We start from the raw sequence: 20,790 nt of genomic DNA on the forward strand, positions 1-20,790 counted from the left end.
TCTTGTAGTATAACACAGGGCATCCAGGTGCTTTGAAGGGTAAAGTGTGTCCATCCATGTTGTCTAAGAACAATTCAGACTTCTCTAGCAGGTTGGCATCATGCTGAACCAGCATTGTTTCAAAAGAATCTCTGTGCTTGGCATTGAGTTTCATACTGTATTTCTGAATCCCTGAAAACTTCCATCTTTTGGTCAGATTTACAACCTTTACTCCTGCCTGACATAGTATCAGGCTTGTCCTTAAAGGAAGGAGAAGAGTCATTTCACTGCTTGGGCCCAAGGTTGTTGGGTGTGCTGTGTATCCTAATTCTTTAGAATGGATTCTGCTAAAAAATTAGATAACACTTCGTATGTATGGTACCGATGTATTTTTCTTTAGAATCATCCATCAGAACTGTGATTGGCTGCTCAGATCCATATTGTAGACAGTCTCTTCTGAATCAAAGTGATAGGGAAATTGCTGTCTCTTTTTCAGACCTTGCGAGCAGCAGGAAAAACGTACATGATATTCTTTGTCCTGGTTATCTTTGTGGGTTCATTCTATCTGGTCAATCTGATCTTGGCTGTGGTAGCCATGGCTTATGAGGAGCAGAACCAGGCCACGCTGGAGGAAGCGGAGCAAAAGGAAGCAGAATTCAAGGCCATGTTGGAACAGCTGAAAAGGCAGCAGGAAGATGCGCAGGTTACAGTTTTGATTAATTCTTTTTTTTTAGGTTGTTATAATTTTTTTTCTGAACCATTAATTACAAAACAGAGTCATATAAAATTATGAAAATACAGTAATGAACTGAGTGGTGTGTCTGGGCCTCACTGCGCTCTGTTGGATGGAATTAGAATTGCTCACCCTGTGTTCCTATGCCCAACATATTGCTAATATTTTTTACGGAGTTTCTCCTTTAGCTAAAGTGGCAGTGGCCTGCGTTTTTGTAGCAAGACGACCTGGGTTCTGTCTCTGCTACCTCTGTGACAGTCCAGGTGTATAGCACAATGGTAACTGCAAAGTTCTTAGAAAGCCACAGATTCGTTCTATTATTTGCATTGCACTGGTTAAAGCATCTATCACCAGAGAATGTCAGAACAGCTCTCGGTTCTAGCTGAGCCTTGCCACACCCATGTAAGGCAGATAAGTATTATTTCTACTCATCAGAGAGAGGACTAAACTGAGGGACAAAGAAGTGAAGTTACTTGAACCAAGGGGAGTCTGCAGCAGAACCCACAAGTTCTGGATCCCAGTCCTGTGTTCTAACCATTTGCACAAAATCCCCATTTTAAGGAGGAAGCAGAACTTAGGAGTCTGGTGTCCTGATCCAGTGCACTAAGCATTAGACCACACAACTTCCCAGAGCAGGAAAGAGAGATGTGGATTCCTAGCTCAGCCCCCCATGCTGTAACCATTCCACTCCACTGCCTCTGCGAGATGACTGTCATTTTTCTGTCTTACCCACTCCCTTTCCCTGTCCACTAAATAAGGAACAAATTAATTTTGTCCCTTTCCCCTCAGGCTGCTGCCATGGTCACTTCGGCAGGGACGGTCTCAGAAGATGCTGTGGAGGATGATGGCAGGGGGAGGGTGTCTCAGAGCTCTTCTGAGATTTCCAAACTCAGCTCTAAGAGTGACAAGGAGCGGCGGAACAGGAGGAAGAAACGGAAGCAGAAGGAGCTCTTGGAAGGAGAGGAGAAGGGTGACAACGAGAAGGTGTTCAAGTCTGAATCGGAGGATGGAATGAGGAGAAAAGCTTTTAGGCTGCCAGACAACAGGCTGGGAAGGAAATTTTCCATCATGAATCAGGTAACATTCCTTTGCATTATTAAGAGTCACATTTCCTTTCTTGGGGCCTCATCCTGTGCCCTTTGCAATCCAAGGGAATCTTTCCGTTCCTTTTAATTGATGCTGGATTAGGAGGAAACTTAGGGCCCAATCTTGTAGTGTTTGCTTACACAACAAGTCCTGCATGTCCCTGTGAGCCTAGTGGAAATCAGGAATAACTCTGAAGTCAGGGCAGTTACACAGGTGACTTTCAATTAGACTTATGCGCATAAGTGCCAGGTCGCTTTTGAAAATGGAACTAAGGCTCCTAGGTCACTGAGGTGCTTTTGAAAAATTTACTCAACATGCTTGGGTTCGATCATTTTTCCTAAAATTTTCTTTGTATATTAAAAGTGCTGGATTGAGGACCAAAGGGAGTAAAATCCTCCCCTAAAGCCCAGCACAAAGGCACCAGCTGGGGATGCTTTCTCCCACACTGCCACCCAAATATGGTTCAACCTTGGTTTTAGCAGCCCCCTTTAGGGGAGTGCAGTCTCCATGGCCTGTTCATTCCTTGGCCTCTTTGCTGAGACTGCTCCCAAGGATCTAGCTGTGATTGTGATTTGTATCTGTATTACAACAGCACCTATTGACCTGGATCAGGGTCAAGACCCCATCATTAGCAATTATCTTTGAAAAGTCATGGAAGATGGGAGACATTCCAGAAGATTGGAAAAGGGCAAATATAGTTTCCATCTATAAAAAGGGAAATAAGGACAACCTGGGGAATTACAGACCAGTCAGCTCAACTTTTGTACCTGGAAAGATAATGGAGCAAAATAATTAAGCAATCAGTTTGCAAACACCTAGAAGATCATAAGGTGATAAGTAACAGTCAGCATGGATTTGTCAAGAACAGATCGTGTCAAACCAACCTGATAGCTTTCTTTGGCAGGGTAACAAGCCTTGTGGTTGGGGAGGAAGCGGTAAATGTGCTATATCTTGACTTCAGTAAGGCTTTTGTTACTGTCTCGCATGACTGTCTCATAAACAAACTAGGGAAATACAACCTAGATGGAGCTACTATAAGATGGGTGCATAACTAGTTGGAAAATCGTTATCGTTATCATTGGTTCACAGTCATGCTGGAAGGGCATAACGAGTGGGTTCCTACAGGGATCAGTTCTGGGTCTGGTTCTGTTCAATATCTTCATCAGTGATTTAGATAATGGCATACAGAGTGCACTTATAAAGTTTATGGATAATACCAAGCTGGGAGGAGTTGCAAGTGCTTTGGAGGATAGGATTAAAATTCAAAATGATCTGGACAAACTGGAGAAACGGTCTGAACTAAATAGGATGAAATTCAGTAAGGACAAATGCAAAGTACTCCACTTAGGAAGGAACAGTCAGGTGCACACATGCAAAATGGGAAATGACGGCCTAGGAAGGAGTACTGCAGAAAGGGAGCTGGGGGTCATAGTGGATCACAAGCTAAATATGCGTAAACAGTGTAATGCTGTTGCAAAAAAAGCAAACATCATTCTGGGATGTATTAGCAGGAGTGTTGTAAGCAAGACACGAGAAGCAATTCTTCTGCTCTTCTCTGCGCTGATTAGACCTCAACTGTAGTGTCCATTTCTGGGCGCCACATTTCAGGAAAGATGTGGACAAATTGGAGAGAGTCCAGAGAAGAGCAAAAAATGATTAAAGGTCTAGAAAACATGACCTGTGAGGGAAGATTGAAAAAATTGGGTTTGTTTAGTCTGGAAAAGAGAAACCTGAGAGGGGAGAGTTTTCAAGTACATAAAAGGTTGTTACAAGGAGGAGGGAGAAAAATTGTTCTTCGTGACTTCTGAGGATAGGACAAGAAGCAACGGGCTTTAATTGCAGCAAGGGCGGTTTAGGTTGGACATTAGGAAAAACTTCCTAACTGTCAGACTGATTAAGCACTGAAATAAATTGCCTAGGGAGGTTGTGGAATCTCCATCATTGGGGATTTTTAAGAGCAGGTTGGACAAACTCCTGTCAGGGATGGTCTAGATGATTAGTCCTGCCACAAGTGCAGGGGACTGGACTAGATGACCTCTCAAGGTCCCTTCCAGTTCTATGATTCTATGCTGGGCACTGTACAGACCAGGACAAAAAGGCACTCTCTGTCCCAAAGAGCTTTCAGTTCAAGTGATGCGGTTTATGGAATGCAGGTAACTACCCTTTAGGAACAGTAGTGAGGCCACTTGTACCAAACAGACAATTGCACTGACTTGTCCAGTGTAAATGGATGGCCCTAGATCCAGGGATGAGAGTGGCCTTCTGTGATATCGCTTTGCTTTTCTTTCTACCATTCACGCCGTCATTGTTCTTTCTTTTCTCCCTCCCAGTCCCTTCTCAGCATCCCAGGCTCCCCTTTCCTCTCCCGGCACAACAGCAAGAGCAGTATCTTCAGCTTCAGAGGGCGCTTCCGTGATCCAGGCTCAGAGAACGAATTTGCTGATGATGAGCACAGCACGGTGGAGGAGAGTGAAGGCAGGAGAGACTCCCTTTTCGTCCCCTTCCGTGGCCGGGAACGGAGAAGCAGCTACAGTGGTTACAGTGGGTACAGCCAGGGCAGCCGGTCCTCACGGATCTTCCCCAGCATCCGCCGGAACGTGAAAAGGAACAGCACAGTGGATTGTAATGGCGTGGTGTCCCTTATTGGCGGCCCGGCATCTAATAGGCCCGTGGGACGCCTTCTGCCTGAGGTGAAAATAGATAAGGCAGCTACTGATGACAGTGTAAGGAAGTCAATGAGTAGATAGTCTAGGCATGGCGGTCTGCCCTCTTCTGCTTTCCTGTATGCCGCCCTCCAAGCCAAATGGAAACCCTGATGGAATGAAAATTGGTTTGTCTAACCGCAGACTATATAGTCTGTATTGGATTCAAAGGCTGCCATGCTTCAGTTACCCCCTTCCTTTCTTCTTGAGTAACCTACTGACCCACATCCTCCTCCTGGCTTCCTGGGGGGGGGGAAAAAAAGGCTTGGAATTGAGATTTTCATGAAGGATATAATAATAAACCTGCCATTAGTAATGGCAATTCTTAGGAACAATTTATTTAAGAGGTGCAGGAGAGGAAATAGACCAAGATTTGCTGGAAAGTTTCTCCCACCAAATTTTAAAAAAAAATCCTTTATGGAGGAATAATTTTAAAAACAAATGTAAACAGGGCAGAGAATTTTTACATTCGAAGGCCACGATACTGCAGTCAGGTCTAGATGGAACAAAGTCTTACTTCCTTACCCACTGAAGTTCATGGAACTCCTTTGGAGTGTAAGTGGAGCCACCCTCCTGCCTGGATCAGCTTGCAGGATTTGGGTCTTAGAAGTGAAGGGAGGAGAGTGTGAGAGAGCAATTTCAAACAAAGAACCAAATCAGGCACCAGGAGTGACAGCTTTGGGGAAGACCAGACCTATGAGAAGGGGGATCTAGGTGAAATATGAAGCTTAAAAGGGAACACTGACAAGAAATTTAATTCCAAATATAGGTTTTGTTCTTTTTTGTAATATATATTACAAAATCTAGTAAGGAAGAAATGTTTTAATGGAATTAAGAAAATAATTTCAGTGAAAACAGTGTCATTTTAGATTTAAACTTTCTCAGCATGGCACTAGTGCATGAGAAACAGGTGGTGAAACTGACTATAAACAGAGCAGAGACTCTGACCGGTCTAGTTTCACTGCCCAAGTTGAATGAAATGAAACCATCAGTTTAGATGGTTGGGAAGTAAACTTAATTTAATTTTTAAAATCCTTCCATTGTAATCGTCTCATCCTTCTGTGTGAAATCCTATAGAATTTAACAGAGACAAACTTACGATAGAATTTTAAAAACCATCTTATGGAAGCCTAGAGGATAATATAATTATCAGGCCCCAATCCGGCAATCTGATTTATGCATATGGATCTATGCAGTCATGCACACTGCTGCACATCAGTTTGGCTCAGGTTGCCAAATCAGGGCCTTTACAGTCTATAAATTGTTTAAGGTGATATCTATTGAATCATATTGATTTAATCTCCCTCAAATTCTACAGGAATTTTCCACAAGGGAAATTTTTAACACAATGGAGGAAAATAATTTTTTCTTTTTCTTTGTATTTTTTTTAATATCTGATTTTTCTCTTGACAGTGACTTTTTAAAACAAAAGGGCTGAATGAACTTCAGTCAAAAAATTCATTTAAAAATATGCCAACAAAACAAGTTAGTCTAGAAAGCCAGAGAGAGCCTGTACTATTATGTGCTAGTTAGAAGGGATTGTTTGGCCTTCGATAAAAAGAAAGGGTAGCAAGATCATTTGTGAGCTGTCTAAAAAAAATAGCTTTTGGGGGAAATCCAGCTAGTGTGTGTGTGTAAATTCCAAGCAGTTTTTTTTTTATTTTTGCAACCTAAATTAATACCCTCTAATCCTTGATTCATCCTTGAGACTTTATTGACCCTTCTTTAGTTACGTTAAACTTTAGTTCCTACCTTCTTCCCCAGTTAGCATGTTAATATAATGTGTAGTTTGAATATTTTGTTCTCTTTCTAACACAGCATGGAAATATTAGAAACTGTAATTAGCATGATGAATGCATGAAAAACACCTGAAGAGAGACTTCTGTATTATGTGATACTGGATACACTGGTTACTTGGCAGTTCTTTTTGATAACTGGCTATACCTGTAGTTAAACAATGCAAATACCAATTAGCCATCATGACCACTGGGGAATCACACGGGTTATGCAGGATACCTTAGTCACTCATAGAGTAAGTATCTCATTTCCTTAAGAAAGGGAGACAAAAGGCTGTTTAAGGCACATGTGTTCTTTTCACAAGCAACTGATGGCAGACTCCTGTATCGAGGGCAAAGCAATAAACTGTTGGTAGCACACATGGTAGATCTCTGGGCCTAGATTTGCTCCCATTGGGTACAATTAATCCTTTACTAGAGCAAAGCCTAAGAAATTATTACATCTGTCTTGTATAACAAAATCCAGATTTTGGCTGTTGACTTGAATGGGAGTTGAGAGCGCTGGGCTCTCGCACTGTAGTCTGTCCTTAATTACCAGCAGCTCACATTGTTCTCTATGGGCTGGACTCTGCCCCAAAGAGTTTACAGTCTAAATAGATGGGGCAAACAAAGGTGGTAGAAAGGCAGGACTATTTTTAAGTGACTAGCTAAGTCGCACAGGGAGTCTGTGGCAGAGGTGGGAGCTGACCCAAGATCTCCTGTGTCCCAGTTAGTACATTAGCAACAATCCACCCTTCCTCCGATTGATATAAATTAGGCTTCTTGCGGAGCAAAGGACTATGCAGAAACTGCCAAATTTTTAAAACTCTCCTTTTGGTTGGTCTTAAATATGCAAATACTCTGCATTAAGAATATATTGGAAATGCTAAGCTTCCAGTAACCACATTTTTTTTAAGCAGTGCAAACTACTGCTGCAGCCTGCGGAAGCAGCATCCATAGTGTTACGTAAGATAAACGCACCAGGCTCGTGCATAAGGAATGACGTCAGTATGGAAAACTCCCGTTTTATTTTCTCCCTTGGGTGCATGCTATCTATCCAACGTGACGATATGCAGAGTTTCAGACTGATCAAGAGTCTGTTCTAATTAGACATGTGAATTTTGCAGGGTACTACCGAGGTGGAGATTAAAAAGAAACATACCGGGTCTCTCTTGGTCTCAATGGATCAACTGAATGCATCCTATGGAAGAAAGGATCGAACCAACAGTATAATGACTGTTTTAACTAATACCCTTGTAGAAGGTGTGCACAATGCCATGTAATTTAGTGTGTATGTCTGTATTTATGTGTGTGCCTAATGACGCCTTGGCTGCCTTGGAGAAACTAGAAGACCTATTGCTGGTAACTAGAAGGAGATTCTCCTCTTGGCTGATGTGTTATGGAGTTGAATGTGGTGGGTTTAATCCCTGTTGTTTCTGCATCCAGTTTGACTCATGCAGCAATGTGTTTGTTACTGTATCAGTGTGACAGTTTTGGGGGTTGTGGTTCTTTTCCCCCCTTGTTTGGATTCATATGATAATTTTCAAACCTTCCCTCAACTGAAACCTCAGTGTTTTGGGTGGGAGATGTGTGGAACTGGAGTTCTGCCTGGCTTCTACTCAGAACCACAAATTCCTCCAGGTTCTGTTGAGCCATGGCTCAGTCTTGTGAACTGGGCCCCAAGTTGTGGCTTTGTAACAAACTCCAGACTGAGAGAGAAAGCACTAAGCATTTTACACAGCTGTATTAATTCCCCTTTAGAACAATGCAAAACACAGCTATTACTGTACAACAATGTATATCACATTAAGGAGATTGGTGGAAAGACATTAAAGGAGGGAATCTGGGCAACACAACTACTTGTAGGCAGCCATGGAAAAGGTGGTTTTTGTGCTGTGTTTAGCAGAGATGAAACCACAACAGCCAGAGAGGTTGGTGATCGGAGCAGAGGGAGGCAAATGGATTTTTCTGCTGAGCTGCTGTGAAGGCACCAAAGAATTGATGCTTAACTTAGTGGTGATTCCTCCCTTAGAGAAGTACAGTGCTTACTTTGTGCCACGGCTTGCCAGGGCTGAGCCCTGGCACCTCTAGGCTTGGCAGTTCATAGCCCTGGCATCTCTTTCATTACAAATTAAGCACTGGAGAAGTACTTGTGCATTTTGTTTGCACCTAAATCTGCACCTCTTCAAAGACTCTCATACTCCCAGGTGCAGGGGAGTAAAAACAACTGGTGTATGTTCTGGTTCCAATAACAATATGCAAAAGGGAAACTATAGTTGTCACTCAATCTGAATGTATAGGTGTTCTGCACAAATGGGGAATGGAGAAAGTCTCCTTTGCCTGAAGCCCAAGAATAGAGAGATCTGAACTGCATTGAGATCTTGGCTGTGTCAGCTGTCAATAGAGAGTGATTTCCATGTGACAAATGCCGAAATAAACAGCAGATCAAGATGAGCAAATGACTCTGATTTCCAAATATATTATGCAAGAGGCTGTAAGAGTTTGAGAATGACAGACGTGTGTGGGGGGGGTGTTCTCTGATTCTTACAGGATCCTGTAATAATATATATGAAAATTATATATACTTTGAAAATAGAGCAAGGTTTCTGTGTGGCTTTCCTCCTGCACAAACTCCTACAGCTCCAGTGCTGTGATCCTTTTTTAAACTTTCAGAAAACCAATGCAACCATATTCTTAGCAACCAAAAGACAAATTGGAGTTGGAGAAGTCCACCAAAGCATCTCTCCCTTCCCAAGCAAAAATACAACGACCACCTTGGACAGTTGTGTGAAGCTTGGATAGAATAACCGGAGGACAAAGAATGGGCAAAAAGCAACATAAGTTTCCAGGAGAAATGTAAAAATATCTTAAATAAATAAAGCCACTTAAGTCACGGGTGTTGCGTTCATGGTGGCTTTCTCTAAATGGACAACATTCATTTTAACCATGCTTGTACCAATTTATCCCAAATTGATTCTTTACTAAGTGAACTAAGTGTGTCCACACCACTGTGTTGCATAGTTTAAAATGGCATCTTTAGGTAAACTGGTGCAACTTTGAATATAGGTGAGGTCTGAGGGCCCGATGTGTGAAGTCCAGTAGATGGAGTCCCGTTAACTGCAGTGATTGTTGAATCACATCCTAAACCCACAGGTTGGGCTCTTGAGTAAAACAGTTATGGGATCCGATATTGTTATTGTAATTTGTATTATGGGATCACCGAGAGGCCCCAGTCCCAGCCCCATAGTATTGGGGACAGTACAAACAGCAAAGAGACTCTGCACCAAAGAGCTTAAAGCAAAGTATAAGCAAAGACGCAAGGTGGATTCAACATCGCCAAGGGGAGCAGTGAAATGATACTGTAGCCATGTTAACAGATTAAGGCAGATCTAGGAGGACAAGACCTGACTCTTTTTGCTATTTTGTTTTGTAACTGCAGAGTTGGAAGAATCCCAGAGGAAGTGCCCCCCCTGTTGGTACAAATTTGCCAACACCTTCCTGATCTGGGAGTGCCACCCACATTGGATCAAGCTGAAAGAGATAGTGAACATGATTGTCATGGATCCCTTTGTTGACCTGGCCATTACCATCTGTATTGTGCTGAACACTGTCTTCATGGCGATGGAACACCATCCCATGACCCCTGAGTTTCAAGATGTTCTGACTGTAGGAAATCTGGTAAGAGTGCTTTGGGAAAACATGTTGTAGGGGGTATAGAGGGTTCGTAAAACTCTGAGGCTTCGTGTTAACAGTGACAAGCAGATTCACGTTTACAATAATACAAATAAATAACAGGGTAAATGAACTAGCTATCAATAGTGTCATGTCACCCTTCTGTGTACAGATCCTTGCAAATCCTTTTAGAAGGTCTGTGTGTTTTCCCAGACATCTGGGCACTGCCTGAAATAAGTGGCAAGATCCTCTACAGTGCAGATGGGGGACTGATTCAATGCCCACTCAAGTCAATGGAAGTCTTTCACACTGGCTTCAGTGGATGTAGAACAGGGCCTACAAAGCACTAGATGAGCTGGAGAGGGAGTGCAGGGGACACGACCCTGTATCACTGAGAGTGCTGCTGCCAAGGGATCTCTGCCTCTCAGCAAGCATGAGGCCCAGGAGGGGAGTGGTAAGGTGTCTCTTTGGCATGATGAACACACTTCAACTCATCAGAAGGAGGCAGTGTGCCTTCTAGAGGAGAGAGCACTGGCCTGGGACTCAGGAAACCTGGGTCCTATTCCCAGCTCTGCCACTGGCTTGCTGTGTGACCTTGGGAAAGTTGAGGAGTACTTGTGGCACCTTAGAGACTAACCAATTTAATAAATTTAAACCAATTTAATAAATTGGTTAGTCTCTAAGGTGCCACAAGTACTCCTTTTCTTTTTGCAAAGACAGACTAACACGGCTGTTACTCTGAAACTTGGGAAAGTTAGTTCTCTGTGCCTCAGTTTCCCCATCTGTAAAATGGGAATAATGATGCTGACCTCCTTTGCAAAGTGTTTTGACATCTACTGATGAAAAGCATTACATGAGTTAGATATTTTTATAATTAGACCAGAGCGCACCACCCTTTTTTTAACCATGTGCACTTGTGTGTGGTTTCACGTTCTTGTTTGTAGTGTTGGGAGATAGGGGTGCTGTTAGATGCTAGCTGCAATCTCTTATTTACTCCAGAATGTCATCTTTCTCTCCTTGTGATTTAGACTGTCTCCTGTTAGTTCCCCTCTCCCTACAGCAGTGTTGTGGGCAGTCATGTTGCTGGCTAATAATTAGCCATCCTGCTGCCAAAGGAATGGCTTAAACTGCAATGTATCTGCAATTAGCAGAGAAGGGGCCATGACTTACCATGAATAATTAGTACCTTAAGTTACTGCCTTACTACCAGAATTCCATGAGGGAGATGTTTCCTCTGGGAAGCAAACATTAGTAGGGTCACAGCTGTAGTGTAGACTGCCCACATGGTGGGTGAAATGGCTTCCAGGTTAAGTGACTTTCTGTGCAGGGCCCGTATCAGTAAGGTAAGAAGGGGGTTGCTCCAGGAGGAGATCAAGGAGCAGGGGAGATCCAGTAATGCTGCAGGCCGGAGGTCAGAGCACAGGGCTAATGACTAATTCTCTGCCGTTCTCCAGTGGGCACAAAGGTCCCCAAACGGAGCGATTCAGCTGCTCATGGGCGGTGCAGTGAGCAATCTTTCTGGTCAGTGCAGGGGATGAGGGTTGAGGATGGGAAGAAGCAAAAGGAAGCCCAGTGGATCCTCTGCTCTGCGGATCAACTGACTAATGCCCAAAACTGATGGAGAGCACATGCTCTGCAGAGGCCTCCATGGCCCGAAGCAACCAGGGAGCATGGGGGGGTGTCTGTGCTCTTCAGAGGGAGGAGTACAGTGTCCTGCCCAAAAGGCCCTTTTACTCAGGTTTTGCACCATGGTCACATGACTTTGCCCTGCACTGTACTAAGTGATTCTTCACTCTAAAAGGGCACAGATCCAGAGGAGGCGCAGAGTTCCTTCTGCAGCTCATGTGAAGATCAGTAGGGTTTGTGTGTGCCTGGCATCTCTCAGGCTCACACCCAAATACTTGCTAGGCTGATATTTTCACAGGAGACTCTCAGAGGCACTGTGCACCTGCTTCTCTAACTGCAGTCCCTGTGAGCTGTAGATGCTCAGCACTTTTGGGGCCTGATGAACATAACTGAAATCAGTGGAGCTGTGCTGGCTTATACCAGCGGAGGGTCTAGCTGTACCTGCCTCAGGCCATGATCCTGTGACCACTGAAAGTGATGGCAAAGCTCATATGGACTTCACCAGTGTGGGACCAGGCTGAACCACAGCTGGAGACCCTGAAGTTTCGATCACTTCTGAACATTTGTCTGTAAGGTCTTGATAGGAGAGTGATTACCAGGGAAGCCAGCAAGGGTTGCACCAGCGCAGCTACACCAGAGGAGGGAATAACCCGTTGTACGCAAGCCCATGACCTTGCCCAGGCTGTGCATTTGAACTGGTACAAGGAGCATTGCAGGGTCCCCATTCTTAGTTCACTGTTAACCTATCTTTGAGATGTATACTGTCTGTCTGAAACCAAACTAAGGAGAACCTTTGTGTGTGTGTGTGTATCTGTGTGTGGGCGTATGTGTGCGTGCTCTGTTTTTGTCTCCTCTCCACTCCAGGTTTTCACTGGAATTTTCACAGCAGAAATGTTCCTGAAGCTCATAGCCATGGACCCCTACTATTATTTCCAAGAAGGTTGGAACATTTTTGACGGATTTATTGTCTCCCTCAGTTTAATGGAACTGGGTCTAGCAGACGTGGAAGGGCTTTCAGTGCTGCGATCTTTCCGATTGGTATTCCATATTTCTCCCATTTCTTTTTAAAGTTTCCTGTCTTGCAGCTACTAGAAAACCTTTTACATAAGTTATTCTGGTTAAAAATATTCATTGGTTCTGTTTGGAGGAGAGGGGGAAATTCTATGGTTGTGAGTTGTTGTTTCTCTCAAAAAATTTTTTTTCTTTGAGTGCTGCTCCCTATGTAAAAGTGGCAAAGAGTCCTGGGGCACCTTATAGACCAACAGACGTATTGGAGCATAAGCTTTCGTGGGTGAATACCCACTTCTTCAGATGCATGTAGTGGAAATTTCCAGAAGGCTTCCTATGTGTATTCCACACATGGATACGCATGCGCACCTTACACCCCAGTCTGGAAATGCTAACCAGCAGTGTCAATTGGCCTGCACATGCTCAGTAGGTCTCCTCTTGCTCCTGACCAAAGGTATAAGACAGTGTGGGCCAACGCCTCTCCAATTCCTTCTTACCACTGCAGGGCCTGAGCTGGAATCCTGTGTCCTTAGATTTCCCCAGCTTTTTATAGAACCAGTAAATAGATTTGTAAATAGTTTTTATACTTCTTAGCTTGTTAGTATAGTTAGGTATCATAGCTTGTTTTCCCTGGCTGGGGACTCTCACTCCCCATGGTCAGGGACTATGCCTAGAAAAACTACATCTCAATGGGACCTCAATCTCGTCCTGTCGACACTCACCAGACCACCTTTTGAACCTTTGGTGACATGTTCCATGCCTCATCTGTCCATGAAAATTGCATTTTTAGTGGCTGTTACTTCATGCAGGAGGGTCAGTGAGCCGGAAGCCATCATGGTAGACCTCCTTATACAGTTTTTCACAAGGAAAAGGTATCCCTTCACCTACATCCTAAATTTCTCCCCAAGGTTGTTCCTGAATTCCATGGCAACGAAAGTATTCACTTACCTGTCTTTTTCCCAACCCCCAATGCTTCTGCCAAAGAGAAGAGACTTCATTGCCTCAGTGTCTGATGTGCCCTGGCATTCTACCTGCAAAGAACCAAGCCTATCAGAAAGTCACCAAGACTTTTTATTTCCATAGCAGAAAGATTGCAAGGTCAAGCTCTGTCCTCTCAGAGAATCTCTAAGTGGGTCTCGGGATGCATTGAGTGCTACACGTTAGCACGCACCCCTCCTCCTGGCAGTGCTAGGAGCATAGGTCTCCTCGACAGCACAGATCTCCTCTACAGCGTCCCTGCAGGAAGGGCCCAATACAAGACATATGTAGGGTAGCCATCTGGAGCTCCATCCACACGTTCGCGAGACTTACTCAATAGCGCAGGCCTCCACTGCGGATGCAGCAGTGGGGTCTATGGTACTGCAAGCATCTTTGCTGCTGGCTTTCAGGCACTCCCCCCCATCCCCTGCCCAAGTGTGAGCTCTACTTGTCAATCACCCATGTGTGGAAAACACATAAGGACCAGCACTTGAAGAAGAAATGGAGGTTACTTGCTGTAACTGGAGGTTGTTCGAGATGTCTGGTCCCTATCTGTATTCCATTATCCTCCTCTGCTTTGGATCCTGTTGAATTTGCAGTAACAAGAGGATCTGGACAGGTGTTTGCTCACCCTGCCTCTTATACCCTTGGTCTGGAGCACTAGGAGACCTACTGTGCATGTGCAGGGCAATGGACATTGCTTGTTAGAATTTCCAGACTCAGGCACACCCATGCATGGAATACAGGTAGGGACCACACACCTCGAAGAGCCTCCAGGTACAGTAAGTAACTTCCATTTTAAAAACGGATCATTGAATTTTCATGAGTAAATTCTGCTCCATTCCAAAACAAGAACTTTAAAACTTGTTTTTTCCTCTGACTAAAATCCAAATGTAAAGTTTCTTTAAAATTTCAAATCATTCATTGCACTGTTTGTTATAACAGAAAGCTAATAACTTTTTTCACTTGCTAAATGAACCATTATCGAAATGGGTAAAAGGTCCTTCTGGAACAACACTGGCACCCAGTAAAATAATAATTTCAGAGACTAAGCTCTGCAAAGAGAAACATTTGTGTTATAAAAGCTTATATTGGTAATAGTCTCTGGTTTTCAGTTTTAATTTATACTAATTTTCAGTGATTTTGTCTACTTTAGTGCCTTGTAAAGAAAACATTTTCTAGGACATTGTTTTATAATCTTGCCTGAATTGTGTCTGTAGATATCTGAGCAGAAATTGGTGGTTTCATTAGCAATTAAATTAATGCACATGTTGACAATTTTTTTTTAACATGTTGTAGGCTAGTTTCTGTTATTGTTTGCATCCTATATTTTACTAGCCTGAGTGCAATCACACATGAGATGTTGAGTGTGATCAAAACATGCACTAAGCAAAGCATGAATAGGGGGTGGGACAGGCTGTAATTTACAGTGTAAACACGATGCTGCTAATTTAATTGAAAGACCCCTTTTTGTGTGTGGGATATGTATTTCCCTCCCCCACAATATTTGTTTCTGAAGTTAAAATGGGTGTCATTCTACCAATCTTTGTTTCCAAGTTTAAACTGAACTCTGGAACCCTTGTTATTGTTTGTTGCTGGAAGTCTGTAAACGCACTCAGTGCTAGTCATCCATAAAGGGTGAAGCAGACTCTGCCCTGAAGAGCTTGTGGTGTAAGAAACTGAAAAAGGTGCAAGGTGCTGAGCACCTGCAGGTCCCACTGACGTCCGTGAGAGTTGTCATCTCACAGGATCTGGCCATAAGGGTTATATACAGCTCTTCTGAATTAGGACCTCATCCTGCTTGCAATTAAATCCATGGGAATGTTGCTAACTGGCTTCACTGGGAATGAGATTGGGCTCTTATATTTTAATAGTGCTGTTCAGCGCCTGGTTCTATAAGCTGTCTGTGCATGGCCCTAATATCAAAGCAATGGGAGCTCCCCAGTTAGCAGGCAGTGCAGTGGTGGTTGGTAATTGTGAATTGTCCTTTGCTGCATCTTCCTTGTCTTCTGAGGCAGATTTCTTAGGCTATGTCTACACTGGCAAGAGAAAGACAAAACTTTTGTCATTCGGAGGTGTAAAAAAACACACACACACCCCCGAAAGACACAAGTTTTGTTGATGACAAGCACCAGTGTGAACAGCACTGTGTCAGCAGGAGAGACAGCAAGCAGCAGCTACCCTGCGCGCCTGTTAGCAGCCCGGGTGCAATGGCACAGCCATGTCACTAAAAGATGCATACTGTAGACATAGCCTTAGTCTTCTGCCACTCCCCCTCCCCAATCCATTCCCATCATTCTACATAAATGACTGAGAGTGGAAGGGTACTGAATCCACTCAGCTCTTGTATTGCATGAGACATGAGGTAGCTCAGCTGCACGTTGGGAGAGGAAGGATAGCTTTTAAAGGGTCCACTTCAGTGTAAGGTTCTTAGCTTGGCATTACAACAAAACAAGCAGTCCATTCTAACCTGGGCCATGTACTTTGTTCAGAGGCAGTCCTCAGTTGTTCGGAGGACTAAAAACAAACTACCAAAAGGCAGTCCAGGCTGGGTGTATGTTATGCTGTAGCAAAGTGAGATAATTGGCATGTTAGGGCCTGATTTTTCAGAAGCGTTGAGCACCAGTAGCCTCCAGCAGCTTAATCTAGAGTTAGGGGTGCTCAGAACATTCGAAAACTGAGCCCTGGCGGTAGGGCCAAATGTTTGAAAGGGCCATGGCCCAGCATGCTCAGCCTGGTGCTAGGCATGCCCAAATGGGGCCAGATTTTCCAAAAAATTCAGTGCTCAGCAGCTTTCATTGGGACACTTAAGTTCAGCTTTTGAAAGTTTGGTCAATTATTCAGAGGCCTAATTGGAAGATGAGTTCTTTGGAAATCTGTCCCCAGTTATGAGTGCTGAGCACTCTGGGATATCAGGCCCTTCTTGTCCAGAGGGAAGACTGAAAGGCATTTGTAAAAAGATATTAACCTTTGGGCACCTGATTTCATGTGGCTCATTTCATCCATCTCTCAAGAGTTTCCAAAGCCAGAAGGAAACTTGATTTTTTTCTTTTCAAACATGAAATTAATTTGGGAGCATGAGGGGAACTGAATACAAAACATACAAGGCCAAATTCAGAGAGGTGCTGAGCATCGCCCACTCCCATTGACTTCAGTGGTAGAGGTCTGAGTTCCGCATCCCTTAGAATCTAGGACTTGTCACCATAAAGATTTCTCTGTGGATTTGTCTTTTTGTTTTTGAAGAAGATGGATTAAGTGTGGTTTGTATCTCTTTGTTTTTGGTTTCTTTATGTAGCTGAGAGTCTTCAAGCTGGCGAAGTCCTGGCCCACTCTGAACATGCTGATAAAAATCATTGGTAACTCAGTGGGTGCCTTGGGAAACCTGACCTTGGTGCTGGCCATCATCGTGTTCATCTTTGCTGTGGTGGGCATGCAGCTCTTTGGCAAGAGCTACAAGGAGTGTGTCTGCAAGATCAACGTGGAGTGTGTGCTACCCCGCTGGCACATGCATGATTTCTTCCACTCCTTCCTTATTGTCTTCCGCGTGCTGTGTGGGGAGTGGATTGAGACTATGTGGGATTGTATGGAAGTGGCAGGACAGGCCATGTGCTTGATTGTCTTCATGATGGTCATGGTCATCGGGAATTTAGTGGTCAGTAAATGATTTGCTTATTGTCTTATTGATTGCTTGTGGGTGGGGAGGCAGTGGTGAGACCACAGGACTGTCACTGGGTTCTACCATGGACTTTGTGTGGCCTTGGGTACAAATCATTTAGGCCTCTGATTCTGGATGCCCAGCATTAGAGACCCTTGTGGCTTGTGTTCAGAGGTCTGGAGCAGCTGCATGTTGGAACTTAGGGGTGCTTAGAGCTTCTGAAAATCCGCCAGTAGATTCCTAAAGTTGGGCACCCAAAGTTAAACTCTGATCCTGTAAGGTTAAGTATGTGTATAGTTGTACTTTGTTGCATGATTGGGGTCTTAAAGCCCACTTTTGAAAATATGGACTTTAACCTCTCTGCCCCCAAAGTCTGCTCTCATTTACTTTGCTGTAACTCCAGAATAGTCTGGATTTAAACCAGGGTAAATGGGAACAGAATTTGGTTCTCCATTTACCCATTTGTAAAACGGGTATAGTAAATACATGTCTGCCTCATAGGGCTGCTGTGAGTTTAATTAAATGTTTATAAAGTGCTTTGAGATCTTGTGGTGAAACTGGTCCTGCTTTATGGAATAAGAAAAACTTTAAATTTTGGATAAAAATCAGTTTTCACATCAATCATTCAAAAATGTGAATTTTCACATACTAGAGTGCAAACCCTGTTTCACAAAATTTCAGGCACCCCCCCATTCCTCCTGACCTCAACCCAATTTTTAAATCATCCAAAACAAGATTTCAAATAATTTTTTAAACAATTTTGCACCACAGCCTTATGTTTAATATATGAGGTTGTATCCAGAATTACTTCCTAAACTCCCTATGAATTAAGTAGGTAAAAGGATAAATTAGCCTTCAAATGTCAGTTCATCCTGAAATCTCTGTTAATATTTAAATTGTTGGTGATGGCATTGTGACCTCAGAGTATTATTTTACTACTTTAACCCATTTATGCTCCAGTCCAGCAAAGCACTTAAGCATTTGCTTAATTTTAAGCATGTGAATAATCCTATTGAATTTGATAAGACAGCTCCATGCTTAATTGCTTTGCAGGATCAGGTGCTCATTGGGTGCCCATCACAAAAGCATCCAGCTACTCTGTTATAAAAGCCAGTGGTACAAAACTATCAGTCAAAGGATATTGACCCACACATGCTATGATGGGCTAAAGGAATCTGACAAGAAGAAAACCCAGTTTTTGCACTAAAACAAAATGATAGAGGGGAAGGAGGGGAAAGCAGGGGAAGGCCTCCAAAGTCTTTTTAAAGTCTCTAAATCAAGATTGGGAAGTTCCTTTCTAAAAACTGTGCTCTAGCTCAGTCATACAATGTAGGCTGGATGAAGATCAGTGGGTGAAATTGCATGGCTTGTTATGTGGGAGGTCAGACTAGATAACCATGATGATCCCTTCTTGCCTTAAATTCTGTGAAAAAGTTGATGGGGGCGGGAGAAAAGACCAAGGACAGACCAGTGGAAACACTCATCGTGTCTTAAAGCAGCCAGCAAGAGACTCCTCCTGGACTTCCCCTGCAAGGACTTGTGCCAGCAAAGGGTCTTGACAGAGAAAGTCGTCCTCTTTGCTTTGCTCGAGGGGCTGGAAATAGACAAGGGCAGAGACTAAGGCCACGGTGGTGACCGATCGAATCCTTATTTTTAATAGGCTCCCTTTGAGTTTGAGATGGGACCAAACGACAATGCTAGATCTAAATCTCTTGGAACTTGGCAGCTCAGGGCCCATCTCTAGCTTTTATACCTTGACCCCCAGACACGCAATGAGCTGCATGCAGGGCTACCCTGCACAGCACCGGGCCTCACTGATTCCAACCTGGTGACATGCTCCTGAGGGCTCCCATGCACGGAGCTCATTGCAGGATCGGGGCCTTGTTTTAAGTTCTGGATTTGTCAATAGCTTTATCGGGTACCAGCACTGGTTTTCAGTGTGGTGCTTGTGGATTTTGTTCTGCAGCTCCCATTAGTGTCAGCGGCTCAGGTGGCTAAATGCTCATATGCAGCTTCGCTGTAATGTGTCCGCACAATGTCAGAGCTCTGCCAAACGTGATCTCTTCTCCTTCAGGTGCTGAACTTGTTCTTGGCTTTGCTGCTGAGCTCTTTCAGTGCAGATAACTTAGCAGCAACAGATGATGATGGGGAGATGAACAACCTGCAAATAGCAGTCATTCGCATCAAGCAGGGAATCGCCTGGATCAAGGTGAAAGCACATGAGTTCATGCAGGCGCATTTCAAGCAGAGAGAGGCGGATGAGGTCAAACCCTTGGACGAGTTGTATGAAAAGAAGGTGAACTGCATCGCTAACCACACAGGGGCTGATATCAACAGGGACATTGATTATCCAAAGAATGGTAATGGCACCACCAGCGGGATTGGGAGCAGTGTGGAGAAATACATCATAGATGAAGACCACATGTCCTTCATCAATAACCCCAATCTCACCGTTCGGGTACCCATTGCTGTGGGTGAGTCAGACTTTGAAAACCTCAATACAGAAGACTTCAGCAGCGATACAGATCCCAATGGCAGCAAGGAGGTAGGATGGATGCTCAATATTTGCTTTAACCACATGTCCATTTCACAGCTACAGGTAACCTCTATTGAGAGAGAAGCATTGCAAGGGAAGGAAGGCTGGTCTCATGGCTCAGGCACAGGATTTTGCAGCTGGGGAGTCTGAATTCTGTTCCCTGCTTTTGTTGTTAATTTGTACTGTGATAATGCCTAGGAGCTCCAGTCATAGATCGGGACCCCAATGTGCTAATCCCCATGAAAACACAAAATAAAAAGACAGTCCCTGCCCCAAGGAACTTACAACCCCAAATATAAGACATGAGGCAGGAAGTAGATACTGACAGTCAGCTCTTCCACAGATTGTTCCAGTGTGATCTTGGGCAAGGGGGGGGCATAATTCATTCATTATAGTACAGAGATCTGTAGAAGCTCTATTAAATTGAGCAGAATAGAAGACAGTCCCTGCCTTAAGGAGATTACAGTCTAATCTCTGTATTGCACTCTCCTCCTCTATAAAATAGGGATAACACTTTCAGATTCAAATGCCCAGCCATTATCAACATGCTTTTATTGTCCCATCAGTGATGCGTTTCTCTTGGCCTTGTGGCTAAAATCAAGTGCAGTGTTTAACATTGGGTGTGTCACCTTCAGTGAATTAAATGAAGAAGAAAAAATTTGGCTACAGGGGAACGATAGCTTTCTGGCTGATGCATAGGCCTAGGTGTCAAGGCATCTGAGTTATATTCTTGACAGTGTCATAGATTGCCCTATGTGATCTTAGGCAAGGAACAGCACCTGTCTGCCTCAGTTTCCCAGTCATTAAACTGGGAGAATACCATCAGTTCACAGGAGTTGGTGGTTAAGGATTCAGTAACTATCTTCTGTAAAGTGGTTTGTGGTCCTAACATGGAAGATGTCACACATGACCTAAATGTTTATCATTGTTGTAATAATTGTTGTGTGTTAATGCACTGCCATTCAGTCACTATAATATTGCATTTTAAGGGGTAAAGATGGGTCTGAAATGTGATTCCCACCCCCACAAAAAATTGCAAA

At 43.7% G+C, this 20,790-nt stretch overlaps 1 protein-coding gene across 5 annotated transcripts in view; it reads left to right on the plus strand.

The window, feature by feature from the left end:
- SCN8A (sodium voltage-gated channel alpha subunit 8) overlaps positions 1–20,790 on the plus strand; it is a 117,235-nt gene that overhangs the window by 66,527 nt on the left and 29,918 nt on the right. For all 5 annotated transcript variants that reach the window (XM_073319060.2, XM_073319058.2, XM_073319056.2 and 2 more), the window contains 8 exons: positions 476–682; positions 1,502–1,789; positions 4,129–4,488; positions 7,403–7,538; positions 9,715–9,953; positions 12,438–12,611; positions 16,855–17,211; positions 19,289–19,759. In XM_073319060.2, coding sequence (XP_073175161.1) covers positions 476–682; positions 1,502–1,789; positions 4,129–4,488; positions 7,403–7,538; positions 9,715–9,953; positions 12,438–12,611; positions 16,855–17,211; positions 19,289–19,759 — 2,232 coding nt within the window. The remainder of the gene's footprint in view (positions 1–475; positions 683–1,501; positions 1,790–4,128; positions 4,489–7,402; positions 7,539–9,714; positions 9,954–12,437; positions 12,612–16,854; positions 17,212–19,288; positions 19,760–20,790) is intronic.

This window comes from Lepidochelys kempii, chromosome 20 (assembly GCF_965140285.1).
Source record: "Lepidochelys kempii isolate rLepKem1 chromosome 20, rLepKem1.hap1, whole genome shotgun sequence".
NCBI lineage: Eukaryota > Metazoa > Chordata > Testudines > Cheloniidae > Lepidochelys > Lepidochelys kempii.